This window comes from Rhinolophus ferrumequinum, chromosome 22 (assembly GCF_004115265.2).
Source record: "Rhinolophus ferrumequinum isolate MPI-CBG mRhiFer1 chromosome 22, mRhiFer1_v1.p, whole genome shotgun sequence".
NCBI classification, from domain to species: Eukaryota; Metazoa; Chordata; class Mammalia; order Chiroptera; family Rhinolophidae; genus Rhinolophus; species Rhinolophus ferrumequinum.
The window spans coordinates 5,180,184-5,199,701 of NC_046305.1; the positions used below are offsets into that span (position 1 = coordinate 5,180,184).

The 19,518-nt window shown below is 41.3% G+C and overlaps 1 protein-coding gene across 1 annotated transcript in view; it reads left to right on the plus strand.

Moving 5' to 3' along the window:
• Positions 1–19,518, plus strand: part of POU2F1 (POU class 2 homeobox 1) — a 53,614-nt gene that overhangs the window by 18,534 nt on the left and 15,562 nt on the right. The window contains 8 exon segments of the mRNA XM_033092311.1: positions 995–1,095; positions 3,690–3,743; positions 5,469–5,588; positions 7,505–7,693; positions 9,714–9,840; positions 10,857–10,907; positions 10,910–10,953; positions 15,948–16,121. Coding sequence (XP_032948202.1) covers positions 995–1,095; positions 3,690–3,743; positions 5,469–5,588; positions 7,505–7,693; positions 9,714–9,840; positions 10,857–10,907; positions 10,910–10,953; positions 15,948–16,121 — 860 coding nt within the window.

Below are 19,518 nucleotides of genomic sequence, written 5' to 3' on the forward strand. Positions count from 1 at the left end.
AGGAGGTGTAATGGCAGGAGTCAGCACCTGTTAGAAATACTGCGTTAAGGTTCTGGCTTGTACGCTGTGTGTGCGCACACACGGGCAGGAACAAGAATTTGGGGTGTTCCGTGAGAGGAAATGGAAGGGCGGTACTGCAGACCTGTGTCACGATGATTCTTGCACTTCCTGTAGGAAGTATTTGGGCTGTTTCTAAATAATAACTGGGTGTGATAATTTGAGAACAACGTGTTACATACCGTAGAGTAATGTATTTCTGGGTATTAGGGTGGTATGTCCTCCCATAAGTTAGTCCTATTCTAACCTCAGATCATAGCATAAGTGGTTTAAAAGCACTGGCTTTAACGTTTAGAAAATTATAATTATAGTAGAGCCCTTGCTGGGTAGAAATATGAAGCAATGTATGTTTAGGATTGAAGAAATTAGTAAAATGATTTTGTTCATCATGTAAGTGGTTGCCTTTGCCAGCAGGTTGTCATTTATTAAAGCATTTCATTTAAGAGTAAATCTGTCTTACTCTTGTCGAAGTTGCCAGTGACTGGCTTCTGTCCCAACCAAATGTCGAGAAGGGCCAGGCTAGAGAACCTCGGGGCCACCTGGAGCACCGTCTCCGTTCTGAGCAGCCGGGACATGATGACGGTCTCTTCCTGGAGCCACCTGAAGTGTCAGGCTCGCCTGAGCCACCCTTCCAGGCAGTGCTGTCACTGCTGAGTTCTCCAGCACTGTCCTCTGACTGTACTACCTGACTTATATTTTGTCTCTGGGTCTAAGCTTAATTAATGAGTTTGTGTACTAGTCCTGCAGCCCTGCCTTTAGAAGAGAAATCATTTTGCTGTATTTCCTCTTTCTTTTGAATCCCTTCTCCTCCTTGGAGGTACCTACAAAAGTGCTTATACAAAACTAGTGCCCGATAAATACTGGTAACTGACGTCTCTGGCTTCATTTCAGTTGCATTTGTGTTTTTAAGAGGTGGGTTATTTTGCTTGCTTTGCAGGCACACAAACCAATGGTCTGGACTTTCAGAAGCAACCTGTGCCCGTTGGAGGAGCTATCTCAACAGCCCAGGCCCAGGCTTTCTTCGGACATCTCCACCAGGTAGAGTTCCGCTCGGCCATGAGTGCAAGTGAACAGTGGAGGCCAGGGGCCTGGGGAACTTTCTTCCGAATGTGGGACTTTTTAAGCTGATGAAGCCTGGTGCTAAGCGCATCGCATTATATCATTCTGAATGGCTAGTATAGACTCCTACCGCTTAGTTGGCTGGGCAGCTGTTGACCCCACAGCTATGTGAACATAAACAGTTTCTGGTTTGGATGGAATGTGTATAACAACAGGGTTGCCGTTTCTGTAAGTGTGTGTCTATGGTCGGAAATTACAAAATGCCCCAAATGATGTAGCCACCACCGCCTGAGACCTGCCTCGTAAGGCTCTCAGCTCAGTCTCATATCCCTCCTTTATAACAGGTGCAAACCGTTTCGATGTGGGCAAAACGGTCACAGCCTTTGCTTGACTGTTAAAGTAAAATCTATGTGATTTTACTTAAATCATGATGTGTCTGGTTAAAAGTTTATTGAGGAGCAGGATATTTACAAGCCTTAAAGTAACTCCTCACAGATTACTCACTAATTAAAAGAGGAAGAAAGCTGCCTTTTCAGTGGACAAATCTGGAATTCTTCTTTAATCAAATGATCAAATTTAATATCACGGTAATGGGACAAGGTGATGTGTATATCCTGTCAAAAACATGTAACTTCAATCATGAGAATGAAATCAAACGAACTCAACGAGGGGCCTTCTATAAAACAGCTGGTCTCTACTCTTCAAAAACGTCAATTTCATTTAAGACAAAGATAGCTGAGGAATTGTTCCGGAATGAAGAAGAATAGACATGACAGCTAAGTGCAATGTGTGGACTGGATTGTGGATCAGAAAAAATTAGCAACTTTAGCAATTATCTCCTTTCCGTCTTTGTGCCTGAAAGTCTTCCCTCTGGCTCTGGCTGACTTCTTAGCTTTCAGGTCTCAGACATAATCTTTCCAGGTAGCCCTCCCTGATTACGCTGCATCTGAAATATTCCCCATAGGTCTTTGACTTTTTTTGTTTTGGGTTTTCATTTTTGAGGGTTCTTATTTACTAACAGAGCTATCGAGGTGTTCTTTAATTGAGGTAGAATTGGTATAACATGATATAGTTTCAGGTGTACACCATTGTAATTCAACGTCTATGTGCACTGCAAAGTTTCAACACCCAAAGTCTAGTTAGCCTCTCTCACCACGGTTGACCCCCTTCCCCTCTGGTAACCACCAGTCTGTTTTCTTTATCTATGAGTTTGTTTGGGGGACTGTCATTTTTAAATAGAGGACATTAGCAATCAGTTAAATATTAGCTCTGAACTTTGTACTGAGCTCCATACCAATACTAATGGTATAACTCCAGGAAGTCTTGATGCTTTGTGATATATCCGAAATGGAACTCCTGCCTTCCTGTTCATGACACTACCATTTTCCAGTCTTCCAGATTTGAACCCTGGAGTAATTCATGACTCTTTTTTTCTTCATCTATATTCAGTCAGTTCTCAGGATGTGATGTAATACCTTGCAGTACCTTTCACGTTTCCTACTTTCTTTTCCAACTGCTGCCATTCGAGTTTAGGCTGCCACTTATTCTACCCTAGCTTGTATTCTGTCCCACCCTACTCAGTCTTCCTTTGTTTTCAGGACATTGACATATTTGAAGAGTACAAACCAGTGATTTTGTAAAGTGTAGCTCAGTTCAGGTTTGTCTGATGTTCTATCACAAGCAGATCCAGGTTTCTTTTGATAGGAAAACAGCATGAGTAACGCTGATGTCTTCTTGGTGCCTCAGACCAGTAGGCACTTGTGTCCTTACTGGTGACTTTAACTGTGATCGCTTGTCTTCCAGGTTTCCCAGAATAAAGTGACTATTTCACCCTTTGTAGTGAACAAGTATCTATAGAGAGAGCGTTGAGAATATGTAAATATCATGTGACTCCTCACGTTGCACCATGAGCTAGAGTACCCATCGGTGACGCTTGCCTGAATCACTTCTTGCCATGGTTGCCAAATGGTGATCCTTATTGGAATATAACCGTGGTTTGAACTTCCTGAATGTATGAAATGTATTAAATATTTTGACACACTTTTTACGTATGGTTTATTGGACAGTCTTTATTTCAGCCAGGAGTTTTGAGTTATGATTATAACTTAGGACTTGACTACATAGGTGTGTATATATGTCAGATTTTTACTCTGGTGTATACATAGACATTTTGAAATTAGAATGAGATAATTCTGATAGTTTATAGTGATAAAAATGTAAGTAGCTTGTTTTTATGTGTTCTTTAACACAATGTGGAAGGTGAATTAAGTTTTTATTACCTAAGTATCCTATGAATACAAGGAGGAATGTCTGAGCAAGTGTGGCATGCCCAATGACACTGATTTTGTGTAGGAAAACATCTTGAAAAAGAAACGTTAAAATTTTCCGGTGGGATGTGGAGGGCCTACGAGCTTGTCCGTAAAGATTGAACCCCGTAAGATAAACCTCTTTGGGTTTTCAGTTCTAGTGCAGTGACGTCCGCTTAGAGGCTTTTGAAATGCTTGCTCATGGCAGACAACCTCTAATGATGGGTGTCAACAGTGGTAGACTGTAACCGCCCTGATCACTTGCAGGTCCAGCTCGCTGGGACAAGTTTACAGGCTGCCACTCAGTCTCTAAATGTACAGGTGAGTGGGACGTGGGGCTGAGAAGCGGTTTTTCTATTTATTTTTCCCATATTGTTCTCATTTTCTCTAATGAGCATGCAGTAGTTTTATAATTGGAAATACTTAGGAGTATTACCTTTTCTATTACTGATTCTCAGGAAGATCCAAATAATGGTCACCGTTGCCATTAATGAAGAAGAATTTTATATTAAGCTGCTGGGAATGGTCAGAGGGGAACCAAGGAAGATCTGCTTCCCAAGTTTTACATGTAACTCTAGGAGAAACGTTTCTAAGTTACACAGCTGGGACATACACCTAAACGTGAAGCCAAATAATGTCTTAAATGCCCTTTCGTTTCCAAATGTCTTATTTCTCATTTCCATGTCTTAGAGAAACATTGTAGCGCCCAGGAGCGAACCTGGACTGAGACAGGTTGTAGGTTTGAGTTGTCTTCTGCGCTAACTAGCTGTGTGACCTTTGGCAAGTCAGTTAACCTCCTGGGGCTCACATGTTCCTATCTGTGTTTAAGTGGGAAGTTTAGAGGATTGCCAGGGCTCTGCTCTGCTCTAAGATGTTAAGATTATAAGGATTGTAATGAAACCTGTTTATAAATATCAATGGGCTTCAGTCAAAATTTTAAAACTTAAATCTGTCTCCATTGTTTTTACGAGCCATGTGGCAAAACATGCCAAGTTCAAGTATCGTGTGTGACTCCTTCATATTTCAGTCCACCTGCTGCTTCCTTTCATTAGAGTGTTTAGGTAACTAACAGTCCAGAGGGAAAAAGAGTATTCTGGAAGATTGATTGCAGAGTTGCTAATGACTAAAGACCTGGGTTGAGCATTCCATGAAACCCAGTGGAATATGGACCTAGTAACACATGGAAACAAGAAGAGAAAAGAAAAGGAGATAATGTGACCTTCCTTTCTGAGGGAGAGGAGGCGGAAAATTGCCTTGGTTGCCATGGTAACCTTTCATGCCTTAGAGAGATGTTGGCAAACAAGCTGTGTCCCCAGTGCAGTGTGTTTACAGTCCTGCCCTGTGATTACCTCTCACTGACTGGCAGAGTTAATCAGAGCCTTTATGTTAATTAGCCTTGCTGCAGTCCCCAAAACAGGTGGTGGGAAATATGCAAATCTATGCAGAACGTTTATGCTCTGCATAACCAGTGTTAATTACCGTAAAATTTTCTCTCAGTGTGCCTTCCAGGAGTGAGCTCTCTTTCCCTCTTGACTGCAGCATTTTCCCGCGAAGCTTGTGTGTTACTTGGTGGAAGATGCTAAATTAACAAGTTTTTAAAACATTAGATAAAACATCTTATAGTCCAGTAACCCCCTCTCTGAGAGGGTGTGTAAGTTTCACACCTACCACCAAAGCCTGTAGAATCCTGGGCTGGGTGGAGGCCTGATGGGGAGAGGACTTGAGTGTGTGCTGTTTCCTGACTTCTGATCCTCAGAGTTGAGCGTTTGGATTCATTCCGGTGATTTGTGGAGGACCAAATTATTTTTTCTTCTTAAAAATGATCATTGCAGCTTTGCTTTGCTGGCATTGAAACAAAATAAATGAAAACTTAAATTGTAAAGTTAGGAAAATACTAAGATTTATAAGGAAAAGAGTGAAATCTTTAGAAAGCTCACGACTGAATAAGTTCATATTTTAAATAATTCTTGAAATATGGAGTTTAAGTACATTTCTTTTAATCAACTATTTGAAATCTCTTTATACCCCTCCCCCCACACACCTCAGTCTAAGTCTAATGAAGAACCGGGGGATTTACAGCAGCCAAGCCAGCCTTCCCAGCAGCCTTCAGTGCAGGCAGCCATCCCCCAGACCCAGCTTATGCTGGCTGGAGGACAGATAACCGGGGTAAGTGTTTACTGACAGAATTGTAATGAACTTGCTGTGTGCCAACTGCCATCGGCCAGTATCTGATTAGAACTCTGCTGTCGCCGACAGTAACTGGCATACTGGCACTGTTTTGTCTTTAAGGAACTTTCCACATTGCAGGCAGCTCTGCAAAAGGAACTCTCTTTGTCTTGAGTTTCGGGTACCTTTTCTTATCATTGCAGACGCTCTGGGTAAACTGCGGAGTTGTTTAAAGCCCCTTTGCAGCTGTTGCCTGGCCGTTCGGTGGAGTCATCATCCCCTGGCTCAGACCCTTGCACTGATGAAACTGTAGTTGTCAGTTTGCAGTTACAGCATCACTGCAGACTGCAAGTTAAAGAATGGGTTATGCCTACAGAAGGAAAATATTTTAAGTTACTGTGTGATGTGCCAAAATGAAACCTCTCTTCTCATACCCTGACCCTGCCGTTTACTGTCTGGGTTCATTCATCTCCCTGTGTCCCTTCATTTCCATGGAGATGTTAATAATACTTGTGCCACAGTTGTTATAAAGATCTGAGTACTAATGTTATATGTGGAATTCACAGAACGGTGCTTGGCACGTAGCAGTCTATAAATGTCATTTATTTTCAGTGGCAATAAATTGGCCTATGTTAATATATTGAGCTCTTAACTTTTCAGCTGTTAAAAAGTTAACTTTTTAACTTTTTTGCTCTAAGACCCATTCAAAATATTTGTCCAACGCTGAAAATTTGTCTAGTAAATTACCTTTTCAGGGAGAGTTGGGGAGTGGTAAGGAAGAGTTATTTATTAATTAATTAACATCACATCAACACACAACATTTTTTATATCCTTCATTTCAGTTGAGTACATTTCAAAAGAGCAGTAGAATGCTCTTTTAAGAGTTATTACAAAATCCCATTAGTAGAGATTAATATATGTTTATATATTTATAAAAGATTTATAAACATGTCTGAAGGGTATTGTTTTTGAATGCTTTGATTTTGAGTCTTATGTCTCCATGACACAAGTTGTATTGGACCCTTTAGACGAAGAGTGTGCCACTCACTGAGTGTACTTGCACTTCAGAATACTACAGGATTCCTTGTTGTTTGTTCAGCACGTGTCACCAAAAGGAAGGTAGAATACACTTATACTTTAAGTGTGTTTGAAATGAATCGCATTACGAAAGCAAGTTTCAGTCTTCTCTAAATACGTTTCCTATGTTACTGTTTGAGTTTTGTTTTGAGTGACAAGTGTCTACCATAGTCAGCAAGACACTTGGGATCCCAGGTTTTTGTGGCTGGAGCTTCTATTAAACCTGGGCATTAGGAAACATTTGCATGAGAGAGCTGTCACCACCTGTTTCACAGAGATAATGTGTCTGAAAGAGGATGTGAAGTTGCAGAGACTCAATACGTCCAATAACAGAAAAAGACTGTTGAGGAGGGGGCTGTAGGGAGACCTGGAAAGGGAGCAAGTGGAGCGCAGATTCTGTGGCCACATCTTACAGCACAATGGGAGGTTGTAGGGAGGGAGGGAGGGGGACTAGGGCAGGGATTTGTGCTCCATCCTGGGGGGGGGCGCAGCAGCACAGGCCTCATCTCTCTGACTAATCACTTGCTGTTCTGTTGGGTGTACATTTCTCTTCATATCCCATCGGCATTGATTCTTTTTCTTCTTACTTACTAGTTAATTACTTTTTTGCCTGAACCCTAGGGCCCTGGACAAGCTTGAATGATTAAGTCCAAAGTGAGGGCCACCATTTTCATTTAAATGTTCTGCTGGTGGTGGTAGCTTGATTACTGGTGAACACTGAGCCTCCTGGGAACCACATGAAGGTGGTAGCCCAGGTCTACCACCGCTTGAGTTGCCTGCTTGCGTCTGGGCCCTTCTTCTTTAATCCTTTCCAACTGTTTGTCCTAATTTTGTGTAGCTCACTTTGACGCCAGCCCAGCAACAGTTGCTGCTGCAGCAGGCGCAGGCGCAGGCACAGCTGCTGGCCGCCGCGGTGCAGCAGCATTCCGCCAGCCAGCAACACAGCGCCGCCGGGGCCACCATCTCAGCCTCCGCCGCCACGCCCATGACGCAGATCCCCCTGTCTCAGCCCATACAGATCGCACAGGTGAGTGAGGCACAGTGTCAGAGCCGGGGCAGGAAGTGAGGAACAGTGTCAGAGCCGGGGCAGGAAGTGAGGACTGGTCTCAGCTGGGGCAGGAAGTGAGGAGGAGACGGCAGCTTTTCCTTAATAGTAAACCCACTTTCTGATTGTTAGCGCAGGCCCTTAGAGGGCTGAGGAGCTGCGGATCAGTGAGGTAAGTGGTGCCTTTCTTACCACTGAACTGCAGAGAACACATCTGTTTGCATATTTCAGTTGATGTTATGAACACATAAGAGATTATTGAGTGACAATTCTTGAATAATTAGCTGGCATATTTCTGAAGCGGGAGATTACTGTATTTATTGTAGTTAGCTAATTATGGCAGGCATGGGCTCTTTCATGGGCCCTGCAGTGATGTTGTCACCCGTGTGAGAGAGGCGGCGAGTCATCTTTGCTGCAGAGTGATTCGTTTTGAGCAGAACTGCATTTGAACGTTGTTTGGTTGCAGTTTCCACTTTTATGGCAAAGTATCTGGAGATAATGAAAATTTATATAAGAGGCATAGACAATACCACCAAGGAAGAAAAGTACATGAAATCCTTCATCTCAAGGAAAGGAACAGAGGATAAGGAGTCACATCAGTAAATCTGTGAAGAGTTATTCTGAGTCTAGTGCTAGACAGTTGTTTTCATCCCCCCAGAGAGGACTCAGAAATGGACTTAAATGGTAGCTGGAGTCTGACTAGATATTAGAAAAGAGCCAATTAACTATCAGCGTAAGGAATAGATGTCAGACTAAATCTTAATGATTATTACATGCAGTCTATATCAAGATAATGTTTTTATTCATCCATTTTCTTCATCACACAAATAAATGTTTTTAGTGCCTAAGCTATGAAACCCTTTGTGGGGACAGAGCCCCAGAGAGCAGTTTCCAGGCTCTCGGCCTCACGTGGAAAGGTGCTGGCTCGGGTAGTGGATGGTCGTCAGCTATATCAGATGGCCATCCGCTGTGGCGGGGTGGCCATCAGCTGTTACCACCGGTTAGGCCATAAGCCACTATATAAGTGGCCGTGGCTACGCTGGGGTGGGTTGGTAGACAGAGAGCTGACGGCAGATGACACGTTAGCTAGCGTGGTTAGTGAGAGCGGATTGCGGCTAGTAAGTGTGCTTAGCAAGCTGATTATGGATCGCGGATTGTGTTGATCCTACTGTGTCTCGCCCAGCTGCCAGGCGAGACTTCGGGTGCAGGAAGACTCCTGGTTGGGGTACTGGTGGATGTTTGCTTTGTGTCTTGACCAGCCGCCATCGAGAATATAGTGGTATGACTCCCCTATCCATGGCCCCGTGGTGTTTCCTTTTTGGCCTCACCATGTCCTGCGTTCTTATGTGGGGAGCGGGACCAGAGACCCTGCATTAACACCCTTGTTGATATTATTTAATAAGAATATACCTGAAGCACACTGAAAATTATAACACTAGGCCAGTGTAAGGTGCTGTTTATAAGTTGTGGATCAGATTTTTATATGGATAATTTTAAAAAATCTTTACACTGATTTCTCAGTTGAGTTAGATAGGCTGGTGCCAAATTTCATGAATGATTATAGATATTTTAATTTATTTGTGCAAATTCAGACAGCACTCTCAATCAATAATTGATTGAAAAAAAATCAATCAATTATTTAAAAACTCAACATTCTTTTCTCACTTGATTTTTTTTAAAAAGTCATACTAGTCTCTAACGTGTTAAAAACCACAACTATAGTCATTTATTCTGTGGGAGTTTTAAATAACTGTTGAAAATTCAGCTCAGTAAGTTATACACAATATATGCCGACAAACATAGTAAGTCCTTGTAGCAGCTCCAGGTTTCATCACAGGCGGCGAGAAACACAACCAGCACACATCCTGTTCAGAGTGGGTAAGAGTGTAAAGCACCGACCCTTCTTTCTTGGATATGACCAAATTCCTCATTTGGGAACCTTACAATGAAGCGACATTTATTCTCAGAGTCTCCAGTCCATGTTCTCGTTCTAATTTTTTAGGATCTGCAGCAACTGCAACAACTGCAACAGCAGAATCTCACCTGCAACAGTTCGTGTTGGTCCACCCCGACCACCAGCCTGCAGCCAGCGCAGTTCATCATCTCCCAGACGCCCCAGGGCCAGCAGGGTGAGCCGGCCGCCTTGGGGCACAGGGGCTGCTCGTCTGGTTCGGAAACTGCCCAGCAGAGCAGTGCTTTTCCCGCACGTTACCTGCCTTAAACTTCATGTTTATGCTTAGAAAAGTACTTTTTGTCATGCATACCAGCTTCTTGAAGGTCATCCTTCACTGCCATTCATCTGTTTAGTCACCAAGGAGGAACCAAGAGTCTGGCCAAGAGTCTAAATGAAATCCTTCAACTTGCTGAACGTAAATTGGATAATTACTTCTAGTGTTTTCGATAGTTTTTCATGGAAATGTATTCAAAGGATGTGGGCTGAGTGTTGAAAGTATATACTTCTAACAATCATTTGTTTTCTTTTAAAGTTTCAGAAGGAGAGGGTGTTATGTTAGATATTGTGTACATTTTGTAAATTATAAAAAACATATTTGTGGTCTTTTAGTGGTAAATATTGTTGTATCAACAATAAAGTTCAGTCATGTGTTTAAGGTTGGTTAATGGAAGCCGTGCAGAGGGTTTCAGGGTGTCAAGGCTTCAGCCGATTCCTCCTCATTTCTGTTTTTTAGCCTTTTTTCCTCATCATTCATTCCAAAGTCTGGTTGTGTAAATACCTGTTCCACTTAAAGGATAGCCTGCTCCTTTCATGAGTGAGGCCATTCTCCAGTCCCACATACTGGCCGTTCCTAATAGTTCAAGGTGAAGAGGAATTTCCAACTGCTTCCATTTAGAATACTTCTTCACCTTCATGCATTCCTTCCTAAAATAATTGGCCAATCATAAAAGTCATTCTGGTAATACCAAAGACATACTAATCATAGTTTAATGTTCATGTTTCTTGCCCTAGTTGTATTTATTAACAAGATCGAATTTTAGACAAATAAGACATGAAGAGTTTTAAGACCAACAAAACTATTAGAGGATGAGTTGGAAATTGTCACTTCACTTTCTTTTCTTTTTTTCTTTTTTTCTTCTTTTACCATATGTTCAAAGTAATCTTTAATGTTCCTGGCATCTCGTGTTTCAGGTCTCCTGCAAGCGCAAAATCTTTTAACGCAACTACCTCAGCAAAGCCAAGCCACCTCCTACAGTCGCAGCCAAGCATCACCCTCACCTCCAGGTCAGTTTTCTTCTGTGGGAGCTGCTTTTTCATCTTGTTGTTTTAAGGGACTTTTGGACTTTGTTAAAGGAAAACACAAAAATAATCCAAGTAATATTCAAACATTGACCAAAACTTCAGAGCTGGGTTTATCAGCTTGATACAGCCACGCTCCCAAATTGATGGACTCTTTGGAGCTCTTCTCCTCACCCCCATTTGCTTATATGTTCATGAAGAATAACAGTGTTGGCGACAAGTGATAAATTTCGGCTCTTTGACGCCCCCGGCCCTGGCAGTAGAGATTGCCTCTTGAACTAGAAACCGATTGCCTCAGTTAAAGCCAGTACCGCCCTTTCCCTTTCTCAGAAACTGCAGAGAAGCTCCGATCTCTGTGTTTTCTTTCCTCTCAACTTTCAGATGGTGTTTTAGCTCATTTCTGCAGAGTTTAAACTATAAAAAAGCACAGGTCTAGGCATCGAGAGGTTTAAGTGTTAGACCTTGTTCTGCTTCTCATCTAACTGTAACTTTGAGCATATCATTTCACTTCTGTATCTGCATTTCCTCACCTGTAAACTAGGTGCCTGAGCTGGCTGGTCCTGGATGCCCCCTCCAGCCCTCTCTGTCTGTCATAATGGAGGTTTTCACTTCATACTAGCACGTTACCAGATTTGATAGAATGCAACATCTGTTTATGAAAAAAACTTGCAAACTAGGAATAGAAGCTAACTTTCTTAACCTGGTAAAATGCATCTACCAAAAGAACCCAGCATCGTAAAGACTGAATACTTTCCCCCTTACATGTGAACCAAGGCAAGATCGTGTACTGTTACCATTACCCAGCATTGTAGCGAAGCTCCTAGAAGTACAGATTTCAAGGAAAAGAACTAAAGGACACGCAAATTAGGAAGAGGAAGTAAAACTGTCTTAGTTGATTGTGTATGTAGAAAATCCCAAGGAAGCTACAAAAACGCTGCTGGAATAAATAGGTGATTTTAGCAAGTATGTAGGACACAAAGTCAGTATACAAAAATCTACTCACAGTGATCATTTGGAAATTGAAACCTTAAAAAATGTTTACAGTATTTAGGGATAAATTTAATACAACATTTGTAAGAGCGGTATATTGGAAACTATAAAATATTGCTGAAACTGAAGACCTAAATTAATGGAGAGGTGCAGTGTGCTCCCGAATCAGAAGACGTAGGTTCTTAAGATGTGAGTTCTCTCCAGACTGACAGAGTCTGCACAGTTCCAATCAGTACCCACCTGGTTTTCTTTTTTAGAAATTTGCATGCTGTTTTTAACATCCACATGGAATTGTGGAGGATGTAGGGGTAGCCAGACAATTTTGAAAAGTAAGAAAGTTGAAGGACTACCTGATGTTAAGAATTATTATAAACTACAGTAATGAAGACAGTGTGACACTGACATACGGATAGAAGTGGAACAGAATAAAGGTCCAATGGGCCCACACGTCTATGGCCAAATGATTGTCCATGAAGGTGCCAAAGGATTTCAGTGGGAAAAGAAAAGTCTTCTCAACAGGTAGTGCTAAAACAATCAGTTAGCCATAGGTAAAGATGTGAACCTTGTTCCAATCTCACGATATACAGAGATTAATTTGAAATGGGTTGTAGACTTACGCTTCTAGAAGAAAACTTAGGGAAGATCTTTGTGTCCTTGGGTATAAGGTAATGATTTCTTAAATGGGACTCCAAAAGCACTAACCATAAAAGAAAAATTTGATAAATTTAATTTCATAAAAATTAAAAGCTTCTGTTAAAAGAATAAAAAGAAAAACCACAGGCTGGAAGAAAATACTCTTCAAACTTGTATCTGATAAAAGATTTGTATCCAAAATATATAAAGAACTCATATAACTCAATAATAAGACGTGATTTTTTTAAAAAGGGAGGATGTGCAAAATGTTTGAAGGTACTTCACCAAAGAAGGTGAGTGAGCCCCCAGTAAGGACATGAAAAAATACTCAAAATCATTAGTCATCAGGGAAATGCATGTGAAATATCACTGCACACCCACCTAGAACAGGCAAAATTAAAAAGACGGTGACGGTACCCCAGTTGGCGAGAAGCGACTAGACCTCATGCAGCGCTCGTGGGGCTGCATATGGTACAGACACTTCAGGAGACAGCTTGCCAGTGTCTTATAAAGTTAAATCTATGTGTGCCTTATGACCCAGCGCTTCTACTTTTAGAAATGAAAGCACATGTCCACACAAAGACCTGTATCTGAATGTTTGTAGCAGTTTTATTCATAATCACCCCAAACTGGAAACAGCCTACACGTGTAGTCCATCAGCGGTGAATAGATGACATAAAATTCGGCATATCCATATGATGGGATGCGACTCTTAAGTAGCAAGAAGCGCACTCTGGAATGTTCAGCAGCACGTGTGAGTTTCAAAGGCTTGTGCTAAGGGAAGGAAGCCAAACAGAAAAGACTGCCTGTGGCGTGCTTCCATTTACTTGGCATTTTAGAACAGATAGAACCATAGGGACAGAAATCCTAGCAGTGATTGCCAGGGGCTGGGGCGGGGGACGGACAGCAGACAGGGCACGGGAAACTTTTGGGAACGTTCTGAGTCTCTTTGTGGCAAGTTATGTGACTCGATGCAGTTGTCAGAACACTTACATGGAGCCTTTAAATGTGAATGTGCTAACTGTAAAAAACGAGGCTGGAGTTTTGAAAAGAGCCTGTACCAACAGTCTGTCCCTTCCTGGGCCGTGTGCTCTGCACACAGGACTTAGCCTCATCCTGCCTCCTGCTCACCGAGTTCCACTCTGCCGTCTCAAGGGCTGGCCCAGTCCAGCCTGAGGTTTCTGGAGCACGGGTAGCTTATCTGTAAGCTCCCTGCCTGAACGAACCCGCGCTATTTTTAGTCCTTTGTTATTTGAGAACAGGGCCACTTCAGGCCTGGAGATGAAGGAACAATCTGATAGTTGAGACTCACCCCTGTCAGCCAGTTCCACTGGGAAGTGTACAGCTGCAGAGGAGTCTGATATGGTTGGTGCTGTTTGGGACTCCTCCACGATGGCCCCATTAAAAATTAGTGTCACCGTGTCATAGAGACGAACTGCGTTGTCTTCACTGAAGCAGGACGGTAGAGCTGCCCCAGGTGTGGCTGCGGAATGCCTGTTCTGGGCCAGGTGGTGCAGTTGGACAAAGCATATTACTGACGAGGTCCAAGGCAGGCATGTATGACCCGTTTGAATGACCGGAAGAAAACTTAGCCGCAGACTGGTGTGTGATCCCTTATGGGGGGGGGGGGGGGGGGCCCTGTTCCCAGGAAGGGCCAGCTGAGCAGTGAAGCTGCGGTCAGAACAGCACCCGCCGGTGGTCACTCAGAAGGCAGCTACCAGGCCCTGCGTTGTGTAATGAGGAAATTGAATATTTTCTTTTACAAAAAAAGATTACACTCTCATGTCCCCAAGTAAAGTTGAGATGGATTTCAGTAATTATTTAAAATACATAGAAGAAGCTAGCAGAATATTAAAAGAAATTTTATCCGAGTTAGAAATAAGTGAAAGCTTTCTCAGATTGATGATATTAGAAAGGGAGAAAGGTTTACCCAGTGATAATTTAAATCTTACACTGAAAACTAAAAGGAAAAAGGCAGACTGGGGAAATTATTTGCATGAATACAACAGACAAAGGCTTAATCTATAACATTTGATGAGCCCTTTACGGCTAAGGATGAGAATAAGGGTATCATTAATAATAAACGGGTTCGGATGTAAATCAAATTCACGTGAAAGGAAATACGGATAATAATTCACACATGGAAAATTTTTACTCTGAATAATAAGAGAAATGCGAATTAAGACCCAGTGAAGTACCATTTACTTCCTGGGTTAGCAAAATATTTTTTAAAACTAACAAATCATGTAGAGAGCATTGTGTGGTGAGAACCAACATGCAGTGGCTCAGAAGCCGTGGAATTGTTTATGGTGTTCCCGTAACTGGATAGTTACAGAAAGCCCTTTGTGAATTTATCCCAAAGAACTAACTACAAAGGTGGGAAGAAAACCTGCATGCACAGACTTCTTCATTGTGGTGTTACCTGTGTTAGTGAAAGCATACATAACAAGTGTCTAGCAATGAAGGAATTATGATAATATTTCCTTAGTCAGCCTTTGGAATGGTAATTATGAAGACTGAAATGAAACACCACAGGAATAAAAGCTAAGACATAATGTTAAGTGAGGAAAGCAAACTATAAAATTACGCGTATTTTCTTTATGGTTAACATTAAAAATGTAGGTTGAGGGAAGGAGGAATACTCTAGAGGTGATGGGTAAGCTTAGGGTGGTGTCGCGGTGATGGGTGTCTGCTTCCCTGCAGACTCGTACATTAAACAGGTAGCTGTTTCATATGTCAATAATACCTCAATTAAAAGTTTGCTGCTTTGATTTTGTGCCTTATGGTCCCTTCCAATGTCTTAACCATATCATAAAAATTACTGATTGGTGGGATGTGCCTTGTTATTGAAGATTTGAAAATTACATATACTTTGTCAGAAACATTTCCATCTCCAAATTATATAAATTAATAGTCTTACTATTTTTATAATGTGTCACAAGTTGGAGATACGATAGTGGTAAACCAGACAGATATGATCCCTGCTGTTTTGAAACTTGTAGTCTAAGTGGTGTGTTTATAAAATAGATTCTTAAAAAATGAAGACTAATCTATTAAAAGGCAGGAAATACGTACATGTATTCAGACCATTGGAAAACCCACATATGCTGGGTTTCATTTTTCCGTCCATGTTTTTCCCGTAGACGTATGGTTTCACCTTAACTGTAGTTACAGGGTGTTTAATTTCACGTTCTGCTTTGCTCAGTGAGCACTGTGTTATGCCCTCTACAATATCCCATGCTCTTCAGAGCCCTCCAGATACAGCTGTTTCCTTCAGCCGTTTACTTCCAGCACATCCCGTTGTAAGCTGAAATGCCCTTTTTGTATGTTTCTGCCTATCCTCTGTTCCTTCTGTAACAGCCAGCAACCCCAACACGCACAATAGCAGCCACCCCCATTCAAACACTCCCGCAGAGCCAGTCAACACCAAAGCGCATCGACACCCCCAGCTTGGAGGAGCCCAGTGACCTGGAGGAGCTTGAGCAGTTTGCCAAGACCTTCAAACAAAGACGGATCAAACTCGGATTCACTCAGGTAGGGTGAACCCACCCTTCCCTTCGCTGCGATTTCTCTCTGCGGCTGGGTCCAAATCTTTGCTTTCCATGTCCAAAGAACAGTATATTTCTTAGCCTTGTTTTTCAGATTGTAACTTTTCTTAGCCATTTCCTGCATTTAGAAGTTTAGACTATGGTAGTATTCAGTTATAAATTTATGACTTAATGTTAGGTTAAAACCTTGAAGATTTGTCTCACAACACAGACCTCTGAAATTGTAATTATACCAATAAGTGGTAAGAATTTTAAGGATTATGTTAGGGGTGATATAACTATACCGAAGGTTTCATTATTTGAAGAACACCTCGTTCTAGACCTTAGTGCTATATATGTTAGATTGAGAGAGTAAAGATTCTAAGGTCTTTTATAGTAGCTGAAAGGGGAAAAGTTGGAACAACTTGTTTAAAATAGTTTTGGGGGCCAGTAGGGAGGGGGTGGAGACACACACGTGCACACGTACAGTAAGCACAAACTGAAACTAATTAATCAAATAAAAATCTGTTGAAGATGAAAAATCCAAATTTATCAAAATATGAATAAATTTGTTTAATGTTACCTAACAGAGGGCTTTTAAAGTGGAATAAGTTTAATGGTTTAAACAGGCGTCTGGGTATATAACATTTTTGTTCAAAGCACTACCACTGACTTAATTAATTACTCTGATTAACCTGTCATGAATAATACTTCTAAAGCAGGAAAAGAATTAAACTGAATGACATTTATGTAAAGTGAAATATGATCATTAGGTGAAAAAAGTTACTGAAGTATAGATTAGCTTAGGTGTTTTCATGGAGTCAGGAAATACCTGATGTTTTCTTTCCAGAGAATATAATTACTGTTTGTAATGTAAGCCACCACCTAAATACTATCCGAATTATTTTATGTTCAAAGTACAGTAATGCACTACCTGCTTCAGTAGATCAAAAATTAGGGGTGACATCCTGCATATGTCCTGGGTGTTCTTAAGAACAGACTTTTATTGCTTATATTTCTTTGGTAGTTTATTTTTGCTTAAAACTAATTATATATTAGGAACTTAAACTGATTTTTAAAGTAGATCTAATTTTGGAAAAAATGAGGAGTTTCAGTTGTGAAGAAACAAATTACAATTCAGAAAGATTTTAGTACTTTTGAAACACCTGAATGATCTGGCTTGTTCTTCAAAAGAAAGCTAAAGCCACAGATAGATTGATAGGCGTACCTGAGCGAGCCCGAATAAGTGGGAGGTTGGCACAGCAGGCGTGCTCAGCTTTAAGCCATTAGCACCGGTTCCTAAGCGATTTGCCAAGGACGTCGAGGCTTTGAACATCTTTCACTTTTACCCAAAGAGTGGTTTACCTTTCTGTGGCATTTGATGCAACATTTTGCCACTGTCGTTTCCCCCTAGTTCTCTCTCTCTCTCTCTCTCTCTCTCTCTCTCTCTCTCTCTCTCTCTCTCTCTCTCTCATATGAAGGAACTTCCTGTGGTCTGGTGTTCTGCTTTATGGTTTTATCTTACTATTTGGCACTACTGTTCCTTATTTTTCAAAACGAGTTTGCCATAGCAGTGGCAACACTTCACAAACCTTGACCACGTGGATTAAAGCAAATAGTAATGGTTCTGAATGGGAAAATAATATTTGTAAGTCATATACCTCAATTGTGATTAGTCACTTGTAATTAGTATATACATTTGTATCCAATGTATACACACACACTTACAACATTCATGTTACTAGTTGAAAAAAAAAATCCCTGTTCTCTGAGTAAATACATGTTATTAGATGTTTTACACAGTATTTTCTAACCACACAATTGGTTATTAAAGGATTCCTGTAGATGGCAGAACATACTTAGAAGGCCATAGTACAATACTTGCAGCACATGGAGCACATTCATTATTTCCTAATCCCAATCTTTGTTCCTGTTTTTCTTTTGCTGTTTAACAGATGATTGAAGGGATATAAATGTAGTTCAGACTATGTATGAGTCAACTGCTTCAAACATTTACTTCTGTAAGGGAGAATCCATAGTGTGAGTTACAAAGCACTAAACCACACATATATCAAATTAATGAAAGTTAGGGTTTTAACGGAGGACCTGTTGCTTTTTATTCAGTTAAATAATTTAAATGTGATTAAAATTGTATTATAAATCTCAGTTTTAAGTGGGTCTGTCATTTATTGCCATAGTTTTAGTTAATTTATGGCATAGCTACCAACTTAAGGCATTTTTTCTTCTTATTTATTATTCTTATGATGTGATTTTTGAATAGGTATTTTAGTTTTTGTCAATATTGTTACTTTTCATAGAAAGATATTACAGAAGTTTGTGGAAAAATTTTTAGTGACTTAGGTAGTAAATGTTAGAAAACATTTATTACCATCTACCGTGTTTCCCCAAAAATAAGACTTAGCCAGACCTTCAGCTCTAATGTGTCTTTTGGAGCAAAAAGTAATATAAGACCCGGCATTATATTATATTATATTATACCCAGTCTTATATTATATTAAAATAAGACCAAGTCTTATATTAATCTTTGCTCCAAAAGACGCATTAGAGCTGATGGTCCGGCTAGGTCTTGTTTTCAGGGAAACACGGTAACTGCGCAGCAGGTCTTACATTTAAAGAATTGCAAGGTTTAGTTGGCCCCAGTTTTCTAGAAAGCTGTATCCAAACAAAGAGACCAAGACCTGAATATATGTGACGCACAAAGCGTATCTAGTGTCTGACATGCAGTAGGCACTTGGTGACTGTTTGATGAGGGACTAAATGTGCAGAGATCCCGATGTAGATAAACTGCCTATAGGTGCACTGTTCGTGGATGTGCTGGGCGGTGTTCATGCCCTGCTCACACTGTCCTGCTCCTTCCAGGTGGACTGCGATTGGAAGGAAATCAGTAATAAGCGTTCCGTTCTAGAGCTAGCATGTCCAGAGCTGTCCATGCCGCTTTCTGTGACAATGGGAACATTCTGTATTTGTGCCGTCCCACACAGTAGTACCGAGCACTGGACAGGTGGCTAGGGGTGCTGAGGAACTGAATTCTTAACGTATTTGATGAGAATTCATTTACATTGACACAGCCACATGTGGCTGGCGGCGAACGAAGGGAAGGCCCGGAGTGTAGACCGGTGGGCAGTCCGGTGTTCGCAATGCCTCGTTTCGTCTTCCGGGTTACACTTCTTATCAGAAGTTGCTTACCAGGAAGAGAATGGAGTTTCAAAGCAAATGTCCTTTCATTTCCCTGACTACCACCTAATGCAGGTGCTAATAAACGACTAGGATCCAGAAGATGGATTGGGGGCATCAAAGGACAAGTGTTGCCAGGGAGGCTGGGCCAGCCGGCCCGTGGGCAGTCAGCTGGGCAGTGAGTACTTGGGCCCAGGAATGGTGCCATT